Consider the following 26318-nt stretch of genomic DNA (forward strand, 5'->3'; position numbering starts at 1 on the left):
CCGTCGTACAGTTGTGTCCTCTGGCTTCCACCCAGACAAATGTTGTCTGTGAGCTGATAAAGAAGGCGGGGTGGGGGCGATGACTGCAATTTTTCCGCTTGCACTAATCTGCCAGAAGGTGGCAGTAAACTGCCTCCACTCCCTCTCTCACTAACTGGATTTATCGAATATGGAAAAAGGTTACGATAAAAGCATGTTTTAAGAAAGAGTGCAAGTACAAATAAGGTTTCAATGATTAATTTTATAAAACTGCGATGAAAAGGCCTTGAAAGGGACGCAGAAAATTCGATATTTCCGTGTGGTGCAGAAAATAAAATCACGTGAATCCAAAAACATTTTGAAGTGGAAAAGTCTACCTTTAAAAATGTACACTTATGTTCTACGGCTCTCTTATGTTTGGAAGCAGAACATGAAAAAGCGACCGGTAATTTGATTTTCATTTTCGAATTGAAATACAGCTTGATTTTCTCGCGTGTTGTCTAGAACTGGTAAGGAAAAATCTAATAACAGTTTGATTTTCAATTCTTGTTTTGACTACAAAAATAGAATAAAGCACAGGATACAAATGCAAAAACCCGACTTGTATATTTATTTAGGATTGCCGGAAGTTGTCACCGATAATTTCTCCAACTGACCAGGAGATGGCGACAACGTTGCGGCTGAAGACGACGAAGTGTTGTGTAATGACAGCCAGGTCGCCGAAAAGGACGGGCGAGGGAAGCCGACACTATACATTACTTTGCAATGCTTTTGTTGTGTGGATTCTGCACCGAGCAGGATTCTTCCCGGTGAGAAGCAGCTTGGGACGGGATGCACCAAGAAGAACCAGAGCAGTGTAAAGACTAGAAATGAATGAAAGCGGTGTGATTTATGGGGTCGAGGATGAGCCTAGTGAATGGAAAAGGTGGGAAGAGGTAATAAAACGCATGGCAATTAATAACTTTGGTTGGTTTGTTCAATAAAGTTCGTGTAGACAAAAACGTTTACTAATCTGTCCCCACAGTTTAGTAACCTCTACCCAGTTTAGCAAATCGTAGCGTTCCGTCCTGTACACGACCGTTTATCTGTTAAGGTAAATTCAATTAGGTGTTATTGTTACACAGTCTTTGTGTCCTTTGGTAATTGGATATTACGTTTGGAAGTGGATATTAAATGTAATATCTGTTCACCATTTACAGACGCCCCTTGGACAGATTATGCTCATTTGTGTGCTGCTTTATGCTTCATTTTTCCAACTGCTCCTTCAGTCCATCCAGCTCAATGAGACCTGCAACAAAAAAAGGAAAGTAGTTGTGCCTGTTGCATATCAAATTGCCATGTGCTTTGTTTCCTGTGCGCAGCTCCTGGTCCACCCTACAAGCCTCCTTTAATGCATTTCTAGGCTTTACAATGCTCTGGTTCTCTTTGGCGTCACCTGGCCCAAGCTACTTCGTCACACTGCAATAAAAACAAAATCAAAATGGAGGTCTGCTTTCATTTCATTTCCATATCTTTTTGGTTTCATTACCCTCATCTGGTGGATCTTGGTGCCTCTCACCCATCCCACTCCACCTTGCGACATCAAACATGTAGAGTACAACGGTCAAACAAAACACTTGTTCAATCTCCATATGTGTCGTGACCTTGACCAGCCTTCCCTTTCATACCTACAAAACAAGCATGCAATTTTTGGAGCATTTGTACTTATTACGCTGCCGTCCTTTGACACGCTGGGCTCCAGCTGCTTCACCAACCTGCAGTAAGTATAGCCCTTTATTTACAAAAGAGTCTCAACAGCCGACGAAATGCAAACACCAAGCCAGGCAAGACAAAAAAAAATACATATATAAACTCCATTTCATGAGGGGAAGCACTGCAGGTGGACTCCAGAGAAGCAGATTTTCCTCACTATCTGGTCCTGTCAATCAACAAAAATGTTTGTGTTGTTCACTATGACAATTCACCCTAAAACCCCTCCACTGAACACAGCTTCTTGATGACTACATTTGTCAGCAAAAGAAAAAAAAAAAAATGTTTACTTACCTTTACTCCTACTCAGTTTGAGCGAACATTCAGTGTGCACATTGAGCATGTCACTTCAGCTCACAAAACAGTTTGTTGAGGCACAGATAAACGTTGCACATTTGTACAGTCTGGTCCTTCCAATTGAAGACAAAAAAAAAAAGAAATCAGTTTAGACAAGATGGATACGTGTACACAGTTGCATAAATGTCAAACAAGCTGAAAGTGCACACTTATTTCCACTTGGTCTGAGGTCCTCCTGCTTGCTTTGTATTGAAGGATCCTGCATTTGTTTTCAGTCCTACAAACAATCAACAGAAATTATGTTTATAACTCATTTTTGTAATAATTACAGATACCAACAAGAACGGCAGTTTCTAAAGGAAAATGCGTGCGAGTGTTGAAAGGAGTCTAGGTACAGCATAGTATTTGCTACCGGAATTATGCCATTGTGGTTGACTACGGCGAATTAGCATCAAACTGAATCTGAAATTTCTTGAAAAATTCACGTCATCGGCACCCTAGCTCATGTTAGTGATACAGGTACACAATAAGACATTCATATAATTTTAGCACAACTTACCTCAGATCAGACAGATAATCCAAGTTTCAGTCCAAAAATGGCAGCGTAGCATGAGGCTATCTTAACCGTCCAAATAGGATGAAGTGTCCCCTCCGACCGGAAACCAGAGAAACGAATGCTTGCAAAAGATTCCTCTGTGTGCTTTTTTTGTTTGTTTGTTTTTTAACCGGCAGTGGAGGAATACAGTCGTGATTTTGGACTATTTGAAGCGGAAGATGTTTATAGGAAAAATTCGTGACAATCGGCGTTAAAAATTAGGCAAAACCACATTCACAAGTTTGCAAAACAAACACTCCAAGAAAGTACATTGTATTAATACAGTATGGCGGGTTAGTCACCAATGTGCAAATAAATAGGGTCTCAATTTTTCCCCTCCTGACAGTAAACTTCTTGATCAAGATCCAGGGAAAAAGAAAAAAAGTTACATGCCACTTGAAATAAAATACACCATATTGAATAAACACCATAAATTAGTCAAACAAATAAAGCCTTACACTTCAATTCCCAAGAACAATGCCATTGTCATTTACAACACACATTCCATGACAGTAAATTTCAAACAAAAACCTTACACTTCAAATGACAAGTACAAAATGTTGTGTCATTTACAACAATCAAAAATAAAAACAATTAAAAAAAGATGGCCAGCATTAAAAAAAACAAACAAACAAAAAAAAAAAAACTAAATCAAGGCAAAAGAAACAGAGCGCAATGTGCTAAATCAAACAAAAACTGACATTCTGTGCTCAAACCTCAAACGCTGATGCGTCCCTCAAGTGTGCAAATCCTGCAACAAGCAAAATTTCATTGTGAGAATCGGCAACAAACATTTACGTTCACGGTCGCCATCTTGCCTCACCTGCGGACCGTAGGCCATGATTTCCGTCGTGCACACCTGTCGCCAATTGACCTACAGCCCTGACGCCACGTCCACCAAGCCAAGCGTTTTCTTCATCTGGTTCCACGGCGCTGTTAATTAGCAAAAAAGTGAATTGTGACGTGCTGAGCTCGAAAGTCAAACGCTGTTACATTCCTCAAGTGTGCAAATCCTGCAACAAGTAAAATGCCATTGTGAGAATCGGCAGCAAACATTTGTTCGTATGTTCACGGTCGCCATCTTGCCTCACCTGTGGACTACAGGCCATGATTCCCGTCGTGCACACCTGTCGCCAATTGACTTGCGGGCCTGACGCCACGTCCACCAAGCCAAGCGTTTTCTTCATCTGGTTCAACGGTGCTGCTAATTAACAAAGAAGTGAATTGTGACGTGCTGTGCTCAAACGTCAAACACTGCTGAGTTCCTCAAGTGTGCAATCCTGCAACAAACGACAAACATTTGCTCGTGTTCTCACTTACCTGCGAAGCAATCACGCGGTCGTACGCCATCTCGGCGTGCCTGTGGACTGCACGTGATGATTCAACTGTCGCCAAATCACCAGCAGACCTTACGTCACTTCCGCCAAGCCAAGACCATCTTTATCTTCTGCTTGTTCAACGGCGCTATGCACACTAGCGCCACCCAGTGCCCGAGCTGTCACGATGACTGTTTTGGCTTCGCGTGGAAATTGTTGCTTCAATTTCACGCCACAAATATTAAAGTGAATCACAGGTATCACAGTTATCACAACACTACATCGTCTTCGGGCGCTACATTGTCGCCATCTCCTGGTCAGCATGAGAAATGTTGTCAGGGACAACTTCCTGGAATCCCAAATAGATAGAAGAGCCGTTTTTCCATTAAAAAAACAGCCCTTTTTCCATTTTCAACTTGTGTCTCGTGCTTTTGTATATTGTACACCCCCTGCCCCCTAAAAAAGAAAAGATGTGAGTGTGTTGCCTGAGACACATCCACATATACTGTAAATATATTTGCGGTACTTTTGTGACGAGCTTTACTCACAGTGGCTGCGAATCTAACGAATGACCTCACCAGCAATTGTGCATACTGAAGACAGAAATAGAAGTGAGGCGTAATGCATTTTCCCAACCCTCACGTGGAGAAAATACTTAAGTGTGGATGGTACGAGTGGAAAATTGACCTTGCTTTTGTGTGTACTATTCATGGGCATCCGCTCAAAGAGGGAAAAGTCTGTCAAGTATCTTGACAGGGTGAAGCTTTGGGACCCGGACTCCTAATCAGAGGTCGGCGTTCAGTTTCCACTTGATAGTGGAACTGTTTATGGCACTGACAGAAGGATACAAAAGTATTGGAACAGCGAAGCCTAATCTTTAATTTTTACCATCTTCGGGTTTGACATCAAATGAGGACAATATATATTTAAAAAACAAAACAAAAAACAATTCCTCCAATTCTGGAACGACTCTTGTTCTGAACAAACGGGACGGTAAGATGTCACTATATTAATTATGAATAAATATTTTAATTTGAGCCCGCGACCCTTGTGAGGATAAGCGGTATGGATAATGAATGAATGAATATTAATTTGACTTTAGGTCGTAAATGTAGGCCAGGCCCTGGAGGTGCGTGACGTGAAGGCTTGAGCAGTACCGTGAAGTAACCTCTAGATGTCTCTGTTCACGTTCCCTTTACCTTTTTACCGCACTGAACCACAGGGGAGGTGGTGGTGTGACGAGGGGTTCTGAGCGAGAGTAGATGTATGAGTCACCTTGTGAATGGGATGCAACACATGCTGATCACTGCAAAGATGCTTGACACAAGGACTAGCTTTTCCTCATTCAGTCCAGATTGTAATGTCTGCTCCCGGTCCTCAGAGAGCCCTCTACCATGACTCCAGCCACTGTAGTCAAATAAAACCTATTTCATATTCCACCAAGTGCCATTCATGGGATTAACAAATGTAGAGTCTAATTTAAGTGTGTTTTAATGGCAGGATGAGAGGACCACAAGGTTGTACAATAATACACAAATTGCAATGAATATTACGCTATTAACAAATCAGGGAAATGCAGTTTTGTATAGTATAACACGGGAATCATTGTGTTAGCCAATTTTGCTGCTTGTCATAATTAAGTTGTTTGAGTAGAATGAGTTTATTCCCGCCTTTGTGGGTAATTTATGACCTCGTTCTTCAAAAGGAAGAATTATCCTGCAGAATAGCACACACATGAGATTAACAAACATTCGTTATTTCAATCACTTGTTAGATTTGAACTCGAGGAACAATTCCAAAGGACCCGTTTTACTGCAGGAATAATGATATTCATACCTCTGGCGAGAAGATATTTAGACGTAGTTAAGACGTACCTGAAATGCTGGTTGCTGGCTTTCAACATACTTTGACACTACTAATGTGAAATATTACTGTGTTAGTGTTTCAAGTTACTGAGTGAAACGAAAAAAATAGAGAATACTAAACGCTGGCATTTACACACTTGTTTGTATATTAAGTTGTAAAATGTAAAACCAATGATGACTTCAATGTTTGGTCTATAACCTGTTCCACGGCACCATAAAATAATTTTGATTTCCAAATTTGGATTTTGATCCCCACCCCCGTAATCTAGAAAAAAAATATTTTAGGAACCCTACGGATCCTGGTCTGTCTGTACTATTATGCAAATTCCTACAGCTCTTCTCCTGATGAGGGGCGAAACGCTGGACCAAGAAAAGAAACTACCGCAATGTGATTTTCAACTGACATTACAACTGACAGGTGTTTGTAAACAAATCTTTACTCATACAGTTCAGAATATTGATACAGCAAAGTAAAGCTACCATAATGCACATACCGATGGACCAAAAAGTCAGAATGGGCACTAGATGGATTATAATAAATAGTTGAACACAACATTTGCACACATAAACATTGCCCCATAATCCATACAAATGTACATATACCAGTACGACAGTTATAATTCAGTATATTTACCAATGAGAAACTGTCCCCCCCCACCCCCCCAAAAAAGTGATATCCTCCATTCCTATTTCGCTTCTAACTTGGTATATATATATATATGTACATAAACACAAGCAACTACTGAATTTATATGGAATTATGTACAGGTTCCTAAACAAGAAACTCCATAAAGGCACAATTGTCTATACAACATGTACAAAAAAATTTTCTGGAGCCGACAAAAATAAAAAATAAAATGATTGGTCATCATTATAATTGCCATAGGATTGCACGTAGAATGTGAATGTCAGCATCTGTGCTTTGAAAGGTGATTTGTACAGAAACAAACCCCTGAAGAAGTGTTTTCAGTCTTAAAGTGACTACAATTACATACAAAATCAACAAAGGAGAGGTTTTGGCTCTGGGTTCTTTTCAGGTGGCAATCACCAGTCTGTCTTCATCATCACTGGAAACCTCATTATAGTCATCATTGACCTTCTGCCAGCTGGGCACTGCTGCTGATGTCTTAGGTGCATCGGCACCACCTCGCTTGGGGGATGCCACACTATGTGCTGGACTTCGTGGAGCTGCATTCTGCTGTGAGGATTTCTCCCTTTCTACCTTCTCCAAAGTCTGTGTTAGCTCCGCGCCATTGCCCGGCCTGCTGCCTGAGTTCAGTTCTCGACAAGTGCTGACTGGCAAAGGGGCCGGTCCGGGAGTGGCCGTGCACGCCGAGGGACTTTCCGTTTGAGATGATTGTGCTCCGAGAGTGTCGGGGCTCCCTTGTCTGTCGGACGACCAAGGTAGAGGACTACGGGACGGCAGCGGGCTTAGAGAGGGAATGATGGCCGGCAGGGCAATGTTAACAATCTGGAGGCCTTGCATGTGAGTCTGGGTGCTGGTGCTGCTTTGGGAGGTGGGACTCGCAGCCAAAACTTGCAGGGCGACCCCTTGCTGGGGAAGTATTTGGCTGGACGCGAGCCCCGTGTTGGTCAGGCCCATTAGGCTGAGTGCCGGCTGCACGGTCTGACCCTGCAAGTCTGTCACCTGGCCTATAGGGAAGCAGGGCACCACGTTGCCGATTGGCTCCTGGATCACAAGCGGCTGGGTCTGCAAGCCGTCCGGCCGGGGCGAGGAGTTTGGCGCCGTCGCCGACGGGCTCGTGTTTCTATGGATAACGCTCACGGCCGGGATGGTGAGCTGAACGGGGCCGGCCTGGATTGGCACAAAGGTGGAATAAGCTGCCAGTCCGGCAGGCACCAGTTGGATGCCCCCGACAGGAACCATACTGTAAGGCGAGCGAAAAGGTTGCTGGGAGTGAAGAGGCAGGTGGCTGAACAGGTGGGTCTGTGTCTCCATTCTCGGGGCTTGACAAAGGCCTTGCAGGGGAGCATGCGTCGGACTTTGTGGAGTTGACGTCTGCGTGCTTCGGTCAACGGGTATGCCACACTCGGTTTTTACCAAAGGATGAGAAGACGGTTCCTATAAGGAAAAAAAAAAAAAGGGTCTATTAAAGGTTTTTAAGGCATCTGGGCTAGCAAGTTTTTTTGTTTTTTTTAATGGTTTTCATACGGTCTCTCTCCTTTGCGGGTTTTCACCTTTTGCAGAAGGGTCTGGAACGGACCGCTATGAAAAACTGCCTTCTTTAATTAAAGCCACTGGTAGTCCAGTGGTTCCCGCGAAGGGATAAGTAGTGTGGAAAATGGATGGATTATGATGGAAAGAAACGACTCAAATCTGTTTGGGTTCGTGTCACACTGTTTACATAGCTGAGATACCTGTTGGGATCCCGCATACACACCTTGTGGTAGAAACTGAAGTGTGATTAGGGTTTACCATTCCAAGCCACACAATGGAAAAATAAACCAAACTGGAACTGCTTGGTGGAAATTAGGTTAGGGTATAAACCTTTTCATAATGTTTGCAAACAATGAGGGCCGGGGTACTTCCGGGTGGTATAAAGCGAATGGGTAGGTTGTTGTTGAGTAGGTTGAATTGAATGAGTGTCATAAATAGTTGTACAGGGTTTTCTTTGAGGAATTTAGCTCAACACAATAGCTGGCCTGCTAGCTAAGAGCAGCTCTAGAGCACACTAAGAGCATCTCCGGGCCATTAGTCTAAGCAATAGAAAATTCCATTAATTAGCCAGCCGCTTAATTAGCATTTTAACTATGTCTGAATTTCCACCACGTCTATTTCTGAATCAACTTACCTGTTCAAATGTAAATTACAGCCAACATTTCACCTCCCTTCTGAGCAATTTACCTCATGTAGCATCTTTTTCGATTTAAATTTCACACATTCAAACTATGATGGTAAACAAGAAGGCTAAAATCATCATTCAGGCTATTTATACTTAGGATGTCAAAGTGAAAAGTTTTCTTGATATGAGAGTCAAACAATTAGGACACATGGGCCTCACCTGGCATGGTCTAAAGCCCGTCCCTGTCACCGGGGGACTTAGGGGAAGATCACAGTCAGGGTAGTCGATGGACATCTGCCTACATGGTGATACCGGGCTCATCATGTGCACTGATTCCGTGTCGGAGAAATTGGACTCCGTGGTGGCGGCAATGGGGGGCAGAGAGCTACAAAGGGGCCTTGAGCTCGGGCAGTAGCCTGAGATTGAGTACTGCTTACTCAGCGACAAAGGGTTCATGATGAGGACAGAGTCTGACGTGTGGGGTTCAGGAGCGAGGGGCCGCGCAAGAGAGCTGATTGACATCTGAGCCAGGAGGGCACTCGGAGGGACCTCGGTGTCTTTGGACGGAATATGCTGCGGGCTGGCGGACACGGAAGGGTTTGTGGACAGGCCAGACTCCGCCTGGCTGTCCTCCTCTTCCTCGTCTTCATTCTCTTCCTCATCAGGGCCGTCGGAGTCGTCGCCGTCTGAGTCTTGGCGGTCAGCGCTACTCACGTGACTTCGGTCGCCTGCGGACCCAAAAGTATGTTCGTTATACTGAATCAGGTAATAGAAAGATGTTGTTCATTAGTCATTAATAACTGCCACACATTTTCAGACTCTCTTTTACCCTGATGTTTGAAAAAATTAGAAAAAATATAAATAAATTCCTGGGATTGAATGGCTGGACTGTAAAAAGACGTATAAAAACGTTTTTGGCAGTGAATGAGTTAAAAATATTCTTCTGTGGGTTTATTTTACTGAAATGCACTCATAAGAGAATAAGTCAGTAACGTCCTGCGCCGCGGCACCAATGGAGTTTTCCCCTCAGACCTTCATACACCTCTCAGCTCCAGCGCTTGCAGAGGTGGAAAAACAAATATGCTCTTAGAGACTGGGACCATAGAATGCTTTCAGGCAGCTTGTCTCCTTTTTTTTTTTTGTCTAAAATTAGACGCAGCAATTTCCTCTTTGTAAATGTTGTGCTTGCCGCCCACATGCACTTGGAGTTAACAGAGGATGAAGCTGCATTTAGAATGTCTAATTAGACCACAGCAAAGCTCAATGACATAGCAACAGAGCACCAGTACGGACAATTTTATTTATTTATTTCGGGTCATTTTATACAATTGAAAGCAGACCTAATAAAAGTTATAGTTTGAGATGAGCCCTAAAAACTGTGAAATAACGAAGCAAAACAAATGCATGTTTGAGGTTTGTACCTGAATCCTCAGCGTCTTGATCTTCAGACAGCCCATTGGGCACCCCCATTTCCATGCATTTCTTACTGTGTGCCTTGGACTTCATATGCTTGGTGAGATTTCCTGCAAGGAGCAGAAAGGTGTTATGGGTGGGTAGCGGTTGAACTGTATCATAGGATACACTTACGTAAGACGAGAGACTCTGGGCAAGCTGCACATAAAGGGTGAGTAACTGATAAAGACATTTTTAAATGAACGTGGGTTGTTCTGACAAAGTACTGTTCCGCGGAGTTGCGTGGGAAGCGGGCAAGTTTGATAACGAATGGTGAATCACACTATCTTCATTAAAGTGATGCTGGAACCTCATTTTAAATATCAATTAAAGGAGGAAAGGAACAACAGCAGTAAGTTGGCTCCCTACCTATATTTGTAATTCAATTTGCTATTCTCAAGTAGTTCAAGTTAAGACGAGGCATTATATTATATAAGGGGTAAGATATGTAATACTTTTGAAAACCGGACTGCATAAAACAGACATTGTGGCTTTGTGCCCTGAAATACTGGAAAACACCTAAAGGTCTCACCTTTGGTCTTGAAGGAGAAGTTGCAGTGGGCGCAGTGATATGGCCGAACATCAGAGTGGGTGCGAATATGTTTGCGCAACATGCTGGGCTTCTTGCAGCGGATCCCGCATTCCTCACAGATGTATTTACCGCGCCCTCGCCCACGTACATAAACATAATCTTCATTAGATTTGTATCTGTTGGCCACAGACAGATGAGGGGAACATGAGATAAAACACAAAGAAACATGTTGTGCTTAAATTGAAATTGTACTTCAAAAATCATACCCGCCATCAAAGATTTTGATCCGTCTTGGCTCCGTTTTTGATGTCGGCTCCTTGTCTGACTCATTGCTCGAATGAGTTTCTGTTTGAGCTTTATTTCTGCCTTCAGCTGATCTGGTCTTCTGGGTCACCGGCACCTATAAAGGTATGCCATTGTTTTTATTGTTTTGTATATTCATGTGTTATAACAAAACAATGCGGGATAAAACTAGAGAAAAAGACATGTTTGAAAATGTGTTCTTACCCGTGGCATGACATCTTTCAGCTTGCCAGAGTAAGACAAGATATCGGATTTTCCAGACGTTTTTATAGCCGAGGTGTAGTGGATTTTCTTTGAGCTCTGTTTGGAGTCAAGGAGAGACATGACCACCTTTGTGGGCAACCCTAGCGGGTTTGGATTGTTTGGGTTGACTGTCCAAGCAGCATAAGCTGAAGTTTTCAGGTCAGTCTGTAAAGTGTGAAGTTGTTTCCTCCTCATCAAGAAGCACCATGTGAAAGTGGTAGTTGTCTTGAGGCTGGGGAAAGACAGGCGATGACTGTCTTTTGTGTTCACCACAGAAACAGATGTGGGCAGTTTCACTTGACCACCATGGAAACTTGATGGTCTTATGGGCGATTTTATGGGATTCCACAGATGTTCTTCCACTTTCATTTGAGGCTTCAGGGAGTGACTGGCTGGCATGGAGGCACTCTGGCGATCAGGCGAAGTAGAATTTAGGACAGCGTGAGCATCTTCAGGAATAACTGTGCTCGTCTCTTTTTCCAGACCAGTACTGTCAGGTGACATCGGCTTAACATCATCAAGATCCTTCTCTGTATTTGTTTTAACACGAGGCAAAGGAGGGGCCTCTGTCTCAATCGGACTGTCTACGGGTTCCGTTGTACACACCTGCCTAACAAGCATTAGTTTCCGCTGTCTGGTCACTTCTGACAAAGTGGAATTCAAATAATTGACGGATCTGCCATCAGTCAGGCAGGCCACACCGTTTTCATCCTTAGCACGTTTTTGATGCTTTTCCATGTAGATATCCAAACTGTTGGCGGGTGACAGCATTCTTTTACTCGAAGCAATGGGCTCCTGTTGCGGGAAAAGAGTTACCGATGCAAGTTTCTGTGTGCAATGTAAAGAACCCAGAGATGGTCTTTCACTAGTTGTATTATGAAGACTAACAATTTGAGTCCAGTCGTTTTTTACAATTGACGAACCATGAGTTTCAGTATCAACAAGATGAGCGGCTCGAAGGGTACTTTTGCTGGAGACAGAGGGAGCAGTGTGCATCTTCTCATGAGTTATTAGGATCTGTGGCAGCGGAACGCCACCTGCCTGGGTCTGAGTGTTTGAATCTCTTTTCACAACGACATCTGAATAATGACTGGGCTGATTCGTACGGACATTTTGGAGTATGTCTGATGATTTTGAAACACTCAAAATGGGATTGGCGCCTGGGATTGTTAAAACTGGTAAATTTATCTGCGTTTCCTGTGCGCCGGAGAATGAAAATGTTTGACTTGGCCTTTGAGTAGGACATTGCAACTGGTATTTGGGTACAAGACATTTATTGTCTTCCAAGTCAGCTGGCTTGTTCAGGGCATTCTCACCTCCGACTAAGATCTGGCTCACAGGTTGGTGTACCTTTTGGCATACTTGAACTCTGGATGTTTGATGCCAAGGGTGAGGAAGACCATAGACTTGGGGCTGCTGTGTTGGGCTACCCAGATGTATACTTTGGACCATTTGTTCATTTCTTTGCAAGGGTAATTCTCCAGAATTGATGATGAAAGGCTGGGTCGCATTAAATCTGTTGACTATTTGAATTTGGGATCTGCTTTTGTTTACATTTGTTGAGTTTACATTTGTAATTGGAGCTTTGTCAAGATTTATGACAGCTTTCCGAACAGACTGTTGATTATCTGGGCAGATCTTTAGAGACATTTGGCGAACTAAAGGCCCCCGCCTCCTTTCAATAAGTGGAACCTGGGCACCTTGGGCGATTGGTCCACTTTTTGGATGACCGACTGGTGATTGACCTCTTCTGGGAGAGACATTGCCAGAGTCAAAAGACTTACTACGGTGGTCAAATGAAATTTCCACTGAGGGTTGAGTACAAGTGATCTGTTCAGATTCTGCACGCCTCATCACTCCCGGCACACCAAGTGTGCTGAAGACTTTTGGCTGACCTTGCGGCTCCGGAATTCTGCTCACACACTCGCCTCCTGAAGGACTCTCTGCTCTTGATGGTTCTTCTCTGTCAAATGAGGTTGAAATGCTGGAACAGTGCGAGAGAGTACTGTCTCTGCTTAGGCTTCGTGAGAGGCTCGACTCCAGGCTTGATTCACCTGAGGAGTGGTCCATTTGAGCAAGACGAATTCTTTTCTTTTTTGGTGGAAGTTTCTCTGCTGGTAGCTTAGACAAACTCTCACTTCTTTGTGGCCAGCTGAATTGATCTGTATGCTTTTCTGTTTGCTCAGAAGGCTGCGTTTCGTGTTCTCTGTCGGGCTCTTCAGTTACCAATATTTCAGGAACCTGGATGTTATTTTGACGAACGAGACGACACTGTTGGGCAGGAGTAGAGGTTTCTCCAGCAACTGACACCGTACTATCAGTGCATTGCTCCATTTTTTGATTCCTAGAATCAGCTTCTATTGTTTTGTTCAGCAACTTGTCATGGTAAAAGTCAGCTGCTGTTACGTCTGGTTTGGATTTCGGGGGGTCTTTTTCTCTACACTCCAGCGGAGAACTCCTATCTGTAGATTCAGTCTCAAATGAACTAGGCCTGCTGAGAGAGTTGGTGTGTCTAATGACTGAAGTACCACTGCTTTGCCTCTGCATTTCTGCTTTAACAGAGGTGCTGATCTGAGTCTCTCGAATTGGTGACAGTCTTGAATCTGAAGCACTTGTACCACGTGCTATGAGTTGAATTTGAGGTAGCTTTGGCTGGTTGTTTTTGGGTTGTATGTCAACCATTACAGTATGCTGGGGGTGAGTTTGATTTCCAAAGGTTGTCAGTAACTGACATGAATCAAAACTAACTGAACAAGGTGGATTTGTGTCAGTTGGCGATTGATCATCCTCATCTCCGACACTTTTCATTTTCCTTCTCTTTCTGAATGATGTCTGCTGTTCAACTATTGCCGGGCCACTTGTTGATCTAGAAACTAAATTTGTTTGCATGTTGACATGAAAGACATCTTGGTCTGTTTCTTTAACAACAAGAGGCTTGTTTTTTGGCCCATGAAGTTCTGAGCAGTAGAATTTCTTGTGCGTTTCAAAATTTTCTAACTTTCTGTACCGGTTTCGACAAGTTTCACACTCATACATTGTGCCTTTATTTTGCTGGAGTTTTCTTTGTCTTTCCTGACTGTGCTCAAAAGATCGACTTCTTTGCATAAGTTCCGTGCTATTATTTGCACTGTGATATGCGTCGTCCATAGAGTGAACAGTAGGAAGTCTCTGCCCGTCACTAGTGGAAAAATCCTCCACTGCGGCTTGTCTGACCAAGGTCCGAGAATGTATTGCTGGACTGGGGGTGGATGGTGCAGATGAAAATACATCATCATTAACTGAACTTTTCTCATCAAATGAATGACAGATTCGCAAAGAGTGGGGCAGGTGGGCAATATTGAGTGGAAGAGCGGAGTGTCCTGGTGTAGTGGGCATAGAGTTACTCCTTGTTATGGGCAAACAATCCATTGGGTACTGAGACGGTACAGAGAGAAGAAACACTGGCTTTGATTTGTCAGTGGGAGTGAATGGAGACTTGGGGATGTCTGAACTTGAACTTGACCGTCTTCCGATTGGTTTAAGGTCAAACTGAAAGGAGTCTTTGAATATATAGGATTTGGGAGAGTCTATGCTACCTCTCCTTGACAGAGATGTCCGCCTTGGTTTAACACTGTCCAGTTGCTTGTTGTCCACCACTGCCTCATTATCAGATATCAGCTTTGAAATTCTTTCTTCAAGAGAAAGGGCTTTTGTTTCTAACGGTGGGCGCATCTGTCCCTCTTTTGCTTGTGACCTATGCTCCACTGCTACATGCATTACTGTAGAAACAACAGGAGGCACATGAGAACTATCCTTTTTGGATATATCAATTTCAGCTGGCGGCGTTATTTTTACAAATGGACTAGGTGGACTCATTGCCTGGTCAGCACTTTCAGAGCGAGAGAAGTAGCCAGAATCTGTACTTCCCAAACTACGAGGACTAAGCAGACACTTGGCTTGTTGCTGTTGAGAAAAGTCTGTTGCTTGTTGCCTCTGGAGCTGAGCATGCCCACCTAAAAGTGGCGACTTGCACTGTTGGTCTTCATCTTCACTCACAGTATCTAGTGAGGGACTTGTACTAACTATCTCTTTCACAGATGACAGGACAGTGATGTTAGATCTCAGATTAACATTTGGAAACTCTCGTTGCCGTTGCGAAGCAGCTTGTTCAGGTGCGGCACCGGTAACTCGGGGGCTATCTGCCCTCAGAGGTGAAACGTTAACTGGGTATACAACAACTTTTGGCAGCACAGCTGTCACTTTGGGCTCATGACTTCTTTGAGCAAGCGCTGGTTTCATTGAGTCGAACACAGCTGTTGAGTCCATTTCTCCATAGTTTGCTTGGGTTGCACCAGCACTCTGGAGGCTATTTTCTGACAAGGCCGCTGCACTACTTTGTGATGAGTCCGGATCCAGATCGATAGTACTTCCATCGTCATCACTGTCTCCACTCTCCTCCACCTCTGAATGTGTTCCAAGGGTTTTGTCAGAATCTTGTGATAGCAGCGCACCTCCCGATTCAGAGCGTGCAATGAGTTTTGTAGCATGAGCGTGGGATTTCTTGTGCTTGTACAAGTTGCTCTTGGTTTTGAAGGAAAAACCGCAAGTTACACAGGGGTATGGTCTTTCTCCTGTGTGAGACCTGATATGTTTGAGCAGCACACTGGGTTTTGCACATGCCCGGTTGCAGTATTCACAAACATATTTTCCTGGCTTCTTAGGCTTTTGGTCCTTGGAAACCTGCTCGGACCCAAAGTTCATTACAGTTGTAATCTGAACATGGTTGTTTCCAGGTGTAACTGGGACCTGAATGGTGCTGGGCACACTTGCTGAAAGCGATTGGCAGGTGTGCACAATTGGGGGTTGGCTTTTTGGCAAAGCATTTGAGCCTGAGGGAGCCGGTGCATGAGTTACAGTAGACAGTCCAGTATTAAAACTCATGTGAAGGCTTGGTTTTTCAGGACTAGATACAACAGGAATAAAATGTTGATTTGCAAAAGATAACGACTGCAAAGGGTCACCCTGTGTCGATGCCTGTACACTTTCCTGTAATGGTGCTACAATGCCAATGAAATTACCCTGTTTGTCAATATAATACGTCTGCATGGGAGACGATTGAGTATGGAGACCAATATTAACAGCTGGCATGTTTGATAATTCACCCGTGGCTTGGGCTTGAAAGGGAGAAGTTGGTTCTGCAGTGGCTGTGACTTGGAAGGTCTTTTTCCTTTCAGTAAGTGTAAGCATGTCAGGCTCCATCGCCTTCAGTAGAACATCAAGTGGGGCACTGGTGTGGTAAGGGTCCTTTTCAAAACTGCAGGCTTGGGGGTTACTGTCCTTGGGTTGTGCCACTTTTAGAGAATCTTTTTCATCATCATTGTTTGGTCTGTGGGATGGTAGCATTGACTTGGTGTCCTCTTGCTTTAGCCTTTCATGGTCAGCGACAGATTCCCCTTTGTCGGGGGATGGTTCAACAGGTTGCGCATCTTGTGATTCTCTTTTCTCACTCAGTGATGTTGTGGAATTATGGGAAGGACTGCTGGAAGCAGGGGAGCAAGGTTTATTTTCCTTGGGGCTTCCTCCTTTGACAGGTTCAGGAGTTTTCAACTGCAGTGGTTTCTTCACTGGCGATTTCGGAATTTTCTTTTGCTTATTCTCTGCAACAACCTTTTTCCTCTTCAAGCCTTTGATGTTATCTTCAATTCGCCGACTGCTTTCAGATATACCTGCGGATAAACAAGAAACAATATTTAAAAGACAAACATTTTCAACAGCTGGGGTCATTTGGAAAAATAAAGGACAATTACCGATGCATATTCTATAGGTCACCGGGAGCTGGAATGTACCCCAGATCCCTTTCGGCAAACTAAAGACTAAAGACAAAGACAAGACTAGAGGCAACCTAGACTGGTTTCCACTCAATCACATAAACATAATTCCACAGTGGCTCAGTGAAAACCAGTTGAGTGAACTGCTTTACTACCAATAACACAATAATTCCTAACCTGTAACAAACAAACAAAAAAAGATAAATGAAAGTGAGATAAAGTGTTACATTTAATCTCACTTTATTTGTTTCCCCTTTGAGTGCATTCCTTAATTAAGGTACAACACAGAATATTAATTGCTCAAATTGATAAACTGTCTTGCTACAGTTACAGTAATCTAAACTTGGGCTGTCAACATTAACGTGTTAATAATGCATTAAGCCAAATTCCCTTAAACATTACAATTCTTTTTCTTTTTTTTTTTTTCCAAAACCCAGGTAACAAATCGCAAACAGCCAGCGTTTTGTCCACATTACATTCGCATCAAAAACCTGCAGTATTTCAGTCATCATCAGTGTATTTCTTGTGATGTGCTGTACCCATTTGTAGAAGTTGCGTTACAGATTACGTAACGCCAGAACTTTTCCTTTATTTTTCACCGTGGACTGGTGTGTAAATTGCTTGTACGTCCTAACATTTCCCCAGTTGAATCTACTTGTATTAATGAACATCGTTTATTGTGCAATACTACTACTTGAGCCTAGGTGCATATTGTAAGAACAATTATTACACATTAACAGTACATACACATCAAGGTTAATGGCACATTACAGTATACCACAAAAATCTCACACAACGAATCAGAAACATCGAAGAATTCTTGGACAGGGTGGTTTGTGGAGGCGACAGAGTACAATTAGCATTATTATCATAATTACCATTCTAAAGTTAATAGCCGTCATAAAAAAAAAAAATGGGAGTGTAACGAGAGATTCCCTTTTAATTTGCTATTAGGTGTGCACTTGAAGTAAAAACAAAGTGGGTACATCATCATGTTTTGTGTTTCATGCTAAAAAGTCACAAATTCAAAAGGCTTGTAGCTGTCTTTGAAAAATTCACTTATGTCATGGACCGACATAATTCCTGTCCAGATTTACCCCACTTAATTTTATTTCATCTTAGACCTTTCTTATTCAAATTATTACAAGAGGCACACCCGTACAAATCCACATGATGGACCCTTTATCATCGTTTGTTGCCTTTGAAAAAGTGACTCAGGACATGTTACATAAACCTAATCGTGACCTGTCACAGTTTCCCGCCTTGTTAAGGTATTTCCCAAGGTCAAGGCTCCTCCAGGGTATTTGGCATAATTAGATGGAGGAACGCCCTGTCCTTGCTAATCCATTATCCACACACAGCATACAGCCTTTAAGGCATTACATAAAAAAAAAAAAAAATAAAAAAAAATAGCAGCTCTTTTGAAAATAGCTCAGCCAAACTAAATGTCGATTTAATGATGCATCCAGACGGCGTATACAGTTTGGCTATATAAGGTTTTCAATCAGGTTTTGAATTGTAAAAAGTCTTAATTGTCATGTACAAAAGTGCATGTAATAGTGTCGTTATTTATATCTTGTCCATTTAGCTTCTCCACACAAGCGGTTCTCAATCTCATTAAGAGCGATAATTCAATCAAGGCTCTAATGACCTGCAAGTGAGTTGGATTTTTTGCTTTGTTTCCACAAACACATGACTCAGTAGTTGGTCAGGTAACATCCACCAACTAAGTCAGAGTCACATTTGAAAAAATAGATATACCATCACAAAAAATACATATATGACGAATACATTTGTTTGCTACTTTCCTGTAAACCGCTTTATAAACAATAGTGAGGGTAGTCTACCCATCTCTTTATGTTGAGATCTCACATGTACTTGATATTACAATTTGAAAAATAAATCTCTCTTACCTTTCCTTGAGCTTGTGGGTTCTTTCAGTTCTTTCTGGGCCTCTTCGATTTTATCTGTAATGCAAAAAAAAAAAGGTATCTTTTCAGGATATGGAGAGCGGCAGCATGCATTTGCCCACATACAGTCCGCAACTGTGAATGGATGGCAGAGTGAAAGTAATGTTACTCGGGATTCCTCCCACACGGCCGGTGCAGGATGATGCCTGTTAAATGAAAAACAGATATTCTTCCATAGCCGAGAGAGTGCACTGTTCCATAATGGAAACTACTGTCATCATTGAGGCAGCGCGCTTGCGTAATGCGACCGTATAGCCACGCACCCGTTTAAAAAAAAAAAAGATATAAATATGCGTTATGTATAGGTTATGATTTTCAAACACTGAAATCAGAACCCAAGCTGAGCACAGAAACCAAACAGTGTTGACTAACTCCTCAGGCAACTTGGCTTCGGCCATTTAAATAGAGCACTTGCTGATACTTTTTTATGAACCACATGGATGTGTGGGAGTTGAATCAGTGCTGACGGTGTGATAGTTTAATATTAATTACAGTAAATATGCTGGCTCGCTCATAAAGGAGCAACCTGTGCTAATGAGAATTTGTGGAATTCTGACAGAAAAACACAAATGGAAGCTAATTGAACAAGCTTCATTTTATAAATAAATAAAATATTAAAATCAAATATCTGTACGACTAATGAGATTAAAGACGAGTTAAAAATGGCACACCACTATTTAAGGAGAGTGCAAGCTGCGGGGATGCACGACTGCCACGACTCCAGAAGCTGGTCAACGCTTGAACAAGAATGCGCAGAACCGCTCAGATGATTTCTCATCGGTTATCAAGTGTTAAGATGGTGAACCAGTTGTGTGCTTCACTTGAACAGGCAGCTGGCGGAGACAGGATGCAGGCTACTCAAAGCCTGTGAAATTTGAATTCAGAAACATATTTCAATAAAATATGCTTACGCGGGTTTTCCCCAGCTACCGAAGCTTCCTCCCACACCCAAAAACATGCATGTTAGGTTAATTGAAAACGCTGAAATGCCCAAAGGGGTGAATGAGAGTGTGAACGTTTGTTTGTCCATACCAATGTTTTGTTGTTTTTTTTTGACTACCTATAAAAATATTTAGCTTTCCAAGTAGCACCAGAAAGGCCAACATTAAAATATAGTAGAGGCTTTATTTTATTTACTTAACACCACAGCTGTAACATATGGCAAAGTTAACACTAAAACATTGCTCGAATATATTGTTGCGGTCCTGTGAAAAACACACATGTCCAATTTTGTAATGTATTTTTAAAATTTTCACATTAATGAGTTGTCTGTGATGCGGAAACCCCATTCAGGTAAAAAAAATTTTAAAAAATGGACATAAGCGTTTTTCTCAGGGCAGCGACGATATGAAACATAACTGTACTTATTAGGCAACTAATAATTATTTCAAATCGATTGAAAAAAACATGTTTAAAGGGGAATTCAATGCAAACATTTTGTTTTCAAGAATATGTTCTATGCTAGCCCACTAATTGAAACAGGGAATTCTGACAAATATTGCGTTTGTGGAATTAGTGTTAATCCACTCGTTTTTAGCCATCTCTGGGGGCGGCCATTGTGTATTCTATCGACTGAAAACAACATCACAACTGCTCGACGACCAATCACAGCTCAGATTCAGAAAACAGGTCAGCCGTTATAAGCAGTTGTGATGTCATTTTGAGTCGACAGAAGACAAAATGGCCGCCCCCAGAGATGGCTAAAAACAAGTACATTTTACTGCTTAACTTATATTCCACAGAATGTCATGTTTCGACTAGTGGGCCTGCTGGGAACATATTCTTGAAAAAAATATGTTTGGGTTGACTTCTGCTTTAAATGTATAACCCTTTACTTAAAGACAGGACATTTTTCAAATGGATAGTGTACAAATATTAACAATGATTCAGTTACTGATTTGGTCTGTAACGTGAGAAAATAGGGAGAAATGCTTAAGAAATGTTTTCTTAAGTAAAAGCTTTTTTTTTTAAATTATTTCAGCTCATCTGAATTGTAATATTCTATTTTACCAATGACCATGCTACTCATAAATATGAGCTTTCCTCCCATGACCATGAAACTGAATGGAAAAATAAATCCATCATGGCTTTTCTGCTTTATATATGACATCATGGTTCGAGACAATTCCTAGAGGAGCAATTGCAGCAATTTCGTTTTAGACCGCACATATGTTATTGGACGGCAAAAAAAAAAAAAAAGGATGTTCTTCTGCCGTTGCCAAAATCACAGTAATTCCATGCCGGGAATACACAGAGAAGAGAGAAAGGATATGAGCGGCTAGTGCAAGAGGTCAGTGGATTATGTCATTGTGTGTGTTACAAGTCACACCCTTCTCCGTCGCTCTCCTTCCATCCCAGGCACACGCCACAGATTACATAACGTGTTCCCATCCAGAGCTGCCGTGGAGCAAAACAAAGGCACCCTGCCAGCAGAAACACAGCAACAGAGGGGCACCGCATTTGTTTCGAGCATGTCTATCAAAGACGGAATGTATTAGTATGTTCCGCAGAGATTGTGGATTCTCTCTCCCTCCGCTGTGCTCTCCTGGCATTGAAGCCGGCCGGCCATGGTATTCCACAAAGCGGAGAGTCTCGAAGCTTCCCTCAGGTTAATCGCTAGAAGGCTACAGGGCTACCTCAAGTAAACAATGATGGCTCGTGCAATCCTTTCTTGGATAGCGCTTAGGCGATTTGGCGAGTCGTTGTTTGAACAGCTTGCCTTATTACTGAATGTCTTGTGTCGGACCACAATGGCAAACCCGTGGCATAGGCGATTACTGCTCAACATACACCGAATTAGTGCTTGTGTTATGAGTCAAATTGCTCTCCTTACATAACTAACCACAAACAAGACCCCTCATGCTGAATGACAGCCATGAAGTCATGCTCAGAACGCAGGAAACAATGAGTAGAAAGGCACGAGGCTGCAGTCCCTTCAGCCCTCATCCTTAATAAGGACAAAATATTCCATCCACGCAGGCCAAGTTGTTAAGACAGAAGGGAATGATTATACGGTTCAAATTTCCCTTATTATCTGCGCTCGGGTTAGCTGGAGTGGTCTTCGCGATGGTCAAATATTTCACTACAGGGGCTTGGAGACGTTCATCTTGTCATCTTCAAAGCACGTAGCCACAAGAAAACAATCATCGATGTTGCAGGTTGTCTGTGATGAAAACCAAAGCAAGTAGTGGAAGGCATCCAGAATTTTGGACAGGGTGAGAGCAATCAGCCAATCTCATACCCAGATTACAATAAAACTGTTAAAGGGACTGAGACGGTCTATCCTCTGGTTAAGATGACATTCTGCTAAACATTACAGGACATTTTCCTCTTGCCAATGCAGTCATTTTCAAAGCTCAGAAAACCACAGCCAAACATTTTTCCGGCTCCGCATGCTAAACTCATTCACTGCCAGACATTTTCAGACCATTTTACCCTAACATTCAAAACAAATTTAAACAAATATAAATACATTTCTGGGATTGAATGGCTGGACTGTGAAAATGTAACATGTAAATTCGTCAATGGCAGTGAATGAGTTAAAATGGTTTCATCACATGTACTATCTGACTGGCATCAATAACCCAATAGAATAGAATCCATACACTTATTCTAATGAATGAATAAATAAATAAATAAATAAATAGGGATGGATGGATGAAGGATGGACAGACAAAAAAAAATACACCATAAGTGAGAGGTAAGGAAAACGCTAGGTCAGTTGCTTTCATTATTTTGTCATTTGTTGACCTCTTTTCTGACTGATGAAGAACATTTCAGCTTGAGCCCGAGGTTGAACAATTTGGAATTCGTCCAAAATTGTCACAAGAAGAACATGTCTTTCAGCTTGTGTAAAGTTTTGATGCATGATGTCAGTCAATCGTGCCTCAGCATACCCGGGCGATCACAGGGTTCACTCTGACCATGTGTTTTGCTTTTCTTTTGGCTTTTTGCAACACTCCAAATGAAGGAGCAGCCTCACAGAAGGTTTTTAGGGAAAACTATTCACCAGAAGTTACCTGAAATAAGTTTACATTTAATACGGTAAAACAAAATATGACATCGAGTGAGTCTTCCACACCAGTAGATGGCGCTATGGTGAATCACCATCTGCATCAGATAAAAGGGTTTTTGGTCGCAATTTTTGGTCTGTTAAATTTTATATATCACTCGGCTACTCAAGAGTGACTATTCATACTCGTGTCGGTCTGATAAAAAGTGGTATCGAACATCATAATTTTTATAGCGGCGGTTCACTTCTTTTTACACTTGAGTGACAATTAAGAGGCAATGCAGCTGTTATTCATCTGTTTCATTCATTCACATTTTAATATAATCCGTTCCCCAAAATAGACGATTACATAAACGGGGAAAAATGGGCTTCCCACTATGCTTAGTCCAACTATTTTTAGTTACCCGTCTATCATTTACTGCATAATCGGACCGATCCGTCCGTGTTTGGAGTAGTGGGGGCGCATACAACATAATATTCAAGAAAATGTTTGGGTTGATTAACACTTAAAATGTTACTTTTATACGAGAAATGCTTTTTGGACCGACACCTCAGAATGATTTGTATTTGTCTCTGACATTTTAAAAACACATTAAAATGATCGTGAGTCTATATGCACCCTGCGATTGGCTGGCGACCAGCTGAGACTGGCGCAAGCTAGACCGATACAAAGTTTTTATTGTAGTTGACAACATGAGCTCCTTGGCAGAGGTAAAACAAGGAAACATCAACCTCACCCTGTAGCAACACAACTCTCCCTCTTGGTACTACTTTCCTTAGCCTGCGCGCCAACATCGAACCACCAGGCTCAACAATCCTCCCCGCCTCTCGGCCCTTAAAACACACATTTTGCTCAGCAGTCTGCACCGTTGGCCTCGCCACGCCAAATGGACGCCATCAGCTACATAGTGGCAGCTTTCAAGGCGGCGCGAAGACTCCATATGCACAATGTTTACTCGTTTCGGGCCGCTCCGCCGGCTTTCCGTCGTCAAGCTGCTAGCATCAAAGCTACACGCTCTAGCTGTTTTGATATAACAGCATCTGTGAGGTTGCGATATGATTAGTATGCGCAACACCACACCAGTATGGCAGCCTGTACACTTGAAAACTGAGAATAAGAGCAGATGGGCCGTGTGCAGAAGGTAAAGGACACGTCAAAGGTGAACGGCCTTCCCCTCCTTTGACTGACGGAGTGCGTATATGTCGGCGATATCTAATGTCAACGGGGAGGTTGCGGTTTAAAAAGCAGGTTGGGGGCGATCTCGAGCTGGCATCCAAATTGAGGAAGAGAAAAGAAGCGGGATGAAGATGACGAGATGGTAGCCGGCAGCCGCCCCCTTCTTCCCTGTCACGGCGCGGAAGGGGAGATTATGTAACTCGAGCACCTTCACCAGCATTCGGCGCACGCCCGGCTTTGTGCAAAATACACACGTGCACCACGCGCCCTCACAAAGAGCGCATTCTTTGAACAGTCAAGGGCATTTACAGACACAATCAGACAGGGCAGGAAGCTTCCGACTTCTGCGAAGTTTTGCCAAGCTTTTACGCCCGATGCTTTTTTAGCATCAATGATCAAAACAGTACAAATGTCATTGATTCCATCTGTCGTCATATCGATATGTTGGAGAATCACTCACATCTTCAGACAACACAAACGCCATCAGCCAGCAGATGTGCGAGCTATGCAAAATTCTTTGCCAACTTGAAAGGAAGTCTGCTGATGGTATCCCAGCTTTCTTCCTGTAGCGCACAAAGGCGACCCAGCAGTTTTGCAGCCCTCAGCTGCTGACCTGTGCAATAAGTGGCCATAGCAGTTTCCGTCAGCTTCAGACAAATTCTTTATCTTCGCAGACATGCCTGTTTAAAAAAAAAAAAAGAAGGAAAAAAAAGAGAGACTCCCCATGCACGTAAGGGTAGTAAATCAATCTGAGAGTAGCGCTTAAGACCGATGAAGTCTTTTCTCGCTACGACTACTGTGGTCAAACAATGATGGCGAGCTGAGGACTCCCCGATCGGAGCGGGAGTGTCCTATTACGCATCAACAGTCGGCATATCTTGGAATTTTTCACATTATCTTGGTTCCAAGCTAGAATGACTCACTGGCGTCTAATCTACTGGACACAAAAGGAGTGACGGAATGATGAAGGGATGAAAGACTGTGTATGTGTGTGTGTGTCTGTTTGCTGTCTTTTCGGAGGTTACTGCATCAAGTAAGAAAAAAAAAATACTCAAATCTCAATTCTTAGAAGTGATAAAACGATTATTTTACCAGATGAATAACAATAGTAGCGTGACCATGCAAGGTCTGCTCATTCCTCAACATGAGTTATTTCTTTCGCCAAACTTAAGAGATACATTTTCTTGCCAACTTGCAAGTCTATCTGACGGTTAAGAATCCCACTAGTGGACACTAAAAAGGGACATGACTGAGGGTTGCATCAATATGGGTTTTTCCATTACACTGTCTGACGAGTGCTTCATTCCTCCAAGTGAAGCTGGCAAAGCATAAATAAAACACTGAACCATTAATGTGATACATAAACTGCAAAAATAGAGAGGTCTAGTAAACATGACTGTGATAATGTGGCTGCACAAGTGTGCACACCGTTTTTTTTTTTTGTGGGTTTTTACTTCCCTCTATAAAAGATGTTTTTTTTTTCCCTATGGAGTTGTATTAAAGGATAAGGTCAGTGTGTTTAGTGGAATTTTTTGGGAAAATTATTTACCTTTTTACATCCCCCAAAAAACAGGCTTTTGAACAGGGGTGTGTAGACTTTATATCCACTGTATGTACAGTGCTGCTGCCCCCGCAGGAAACTGTAGGTGGCAGAAGCAGCAGCAGACTGGAGGCCGCTGATTATTGGGTCTGCGTGGGCACCCTTGTGAAAAACTGATGTAACGAGAAAACTACCGGGTGGGCAGATGCGTGTTGGTGCACAGAGAGTGCAGGCAGAGAGCGCTGCGGCGGAATGTCATTTCTTGCATCCTTTTGGCTACACCCATTTAACGTGTCAAAATATGGACGCACCCGAGCACACCGAGTCCAAAAAGCAAGACGGCTAAACTGTGCTAATTCTACTGAGGTCATTTGATGACTCAACTGAAATGCAAACGTGCTTTAGTTTTTGACACATTGAAATTCTATTTACTGTATATGTCAAAACAAAACAAATACTTAAAGCGGAAGTCAACCCAAACATATTTTTTTCAAGAATATGTTCCCAGCAGGCCCACTAGTTGAAACAAGGCATTCTGATTAATTTTGCGTTTGTGGAATATAAATTAAGCAGCAAAATGCACTCGTTTTTTGCCATCTCTGGGGGCGGCCATTTTGTCTTCTGTCGACTGAAAAATGACATCACAACTGCTCACAACGACCATTCACGGCTGACCT

At 42.6% G+C, this 26318-nt stretch overlaps 1 protein-coding gene and 1 long non-coding RNA gene across 11 annotated transcripts in view; both read right to left on the reverse strand.

The window, feature by feature from the left end:
• Positions 1 to 62: 62 nt before the first annotated feature.
• Positions 63 to 4046, reverse strand: LOC147132410 (uncharacterized). 7 transcript variants are annotated; one of them, XR_015082058.1, is made up of 7 exons: positions 3941 to 4046; positions 3712 to 3824; positions 3444 to 3633; positions 2585 to 3371; positions 2235 to 2302; positions 2023 to 2138; positions 63 to 1897 (listed from the first exon to the last, which is right to left on the reverse strand). It is a non-coding gene; the product is annotated as an uncharacterized LOC147132410 (long non-coding RNA). The 7 variants fall into 7 exon arrangements; XR_015082057.1 differs by having other exon boundaries at positions 63 to 1646; positions 1734 to 1897; positions 2235 to 3371; XR_015082056.1 differs by having other exon boundaries at positions 63 to 1437; positions 1508 to 1897; positions 2235 to 3371.
• Positions 4047 to 6220: 2174 nt separating this feature from the next.
• hivep1 (HIVEP zinc finger 1) overlaps positions 6221 to 26318 on the reverse strand; it is a 42657-nt gene continuing 22559 nt past the window's right edge. For all 4 annotated transcript variants that reach the window (XM_086014385.1, XM_086014386.1, XM_086014388.1 and 1 more), the window contains 7 exons: positions 18856 to 18909; positions 11097 to 16840; positions 10856 to 10989; positions 10590 to 10765; positions 10027 to 10128; positions 8825 to 9333; positions 6221 to 7884 (listed from right to left, as the gene is read on the reverse strand). In XM_086014385.1, coding sequence (XP_085870511.1) covers positions 6835 to 7884; positions 8825 to 9333; positions 10027 to 10128; positions 10590 to 10765; positions 10856 to 10989; positions 11097 to 16840; positions 18856 to 18909 — 7769 coding nt within the window. In that variant the 3' untranslated portion in view covers positions 6221 to 6834. The remainder of the gene's footprint in view (positions 7885 to 8824; positions 9334 to 10026; positions 10129 to 10589; positions 10766 to 10855; positions 10990 to 11096; positions 16841 to 18855; positions 18910 to 26318) is intronic.

This window comes from Filicampus tigris, chromosome 18 (genome assembly GCF_054856515.1).
Source record: "Filicampus tigris isolate MCC_2025a chromosome 18, RoL_Ftig_1.0, whole genome shotgun sequence".
In the NCBI taxonomy this organism is placed as follows: domain Eukaryota; kingdom Metazoa; phylum Chordata; class Actinopteri; order Syngnathiformes; family Syngnathidae; genus Filicampus; species Filicampus tigris.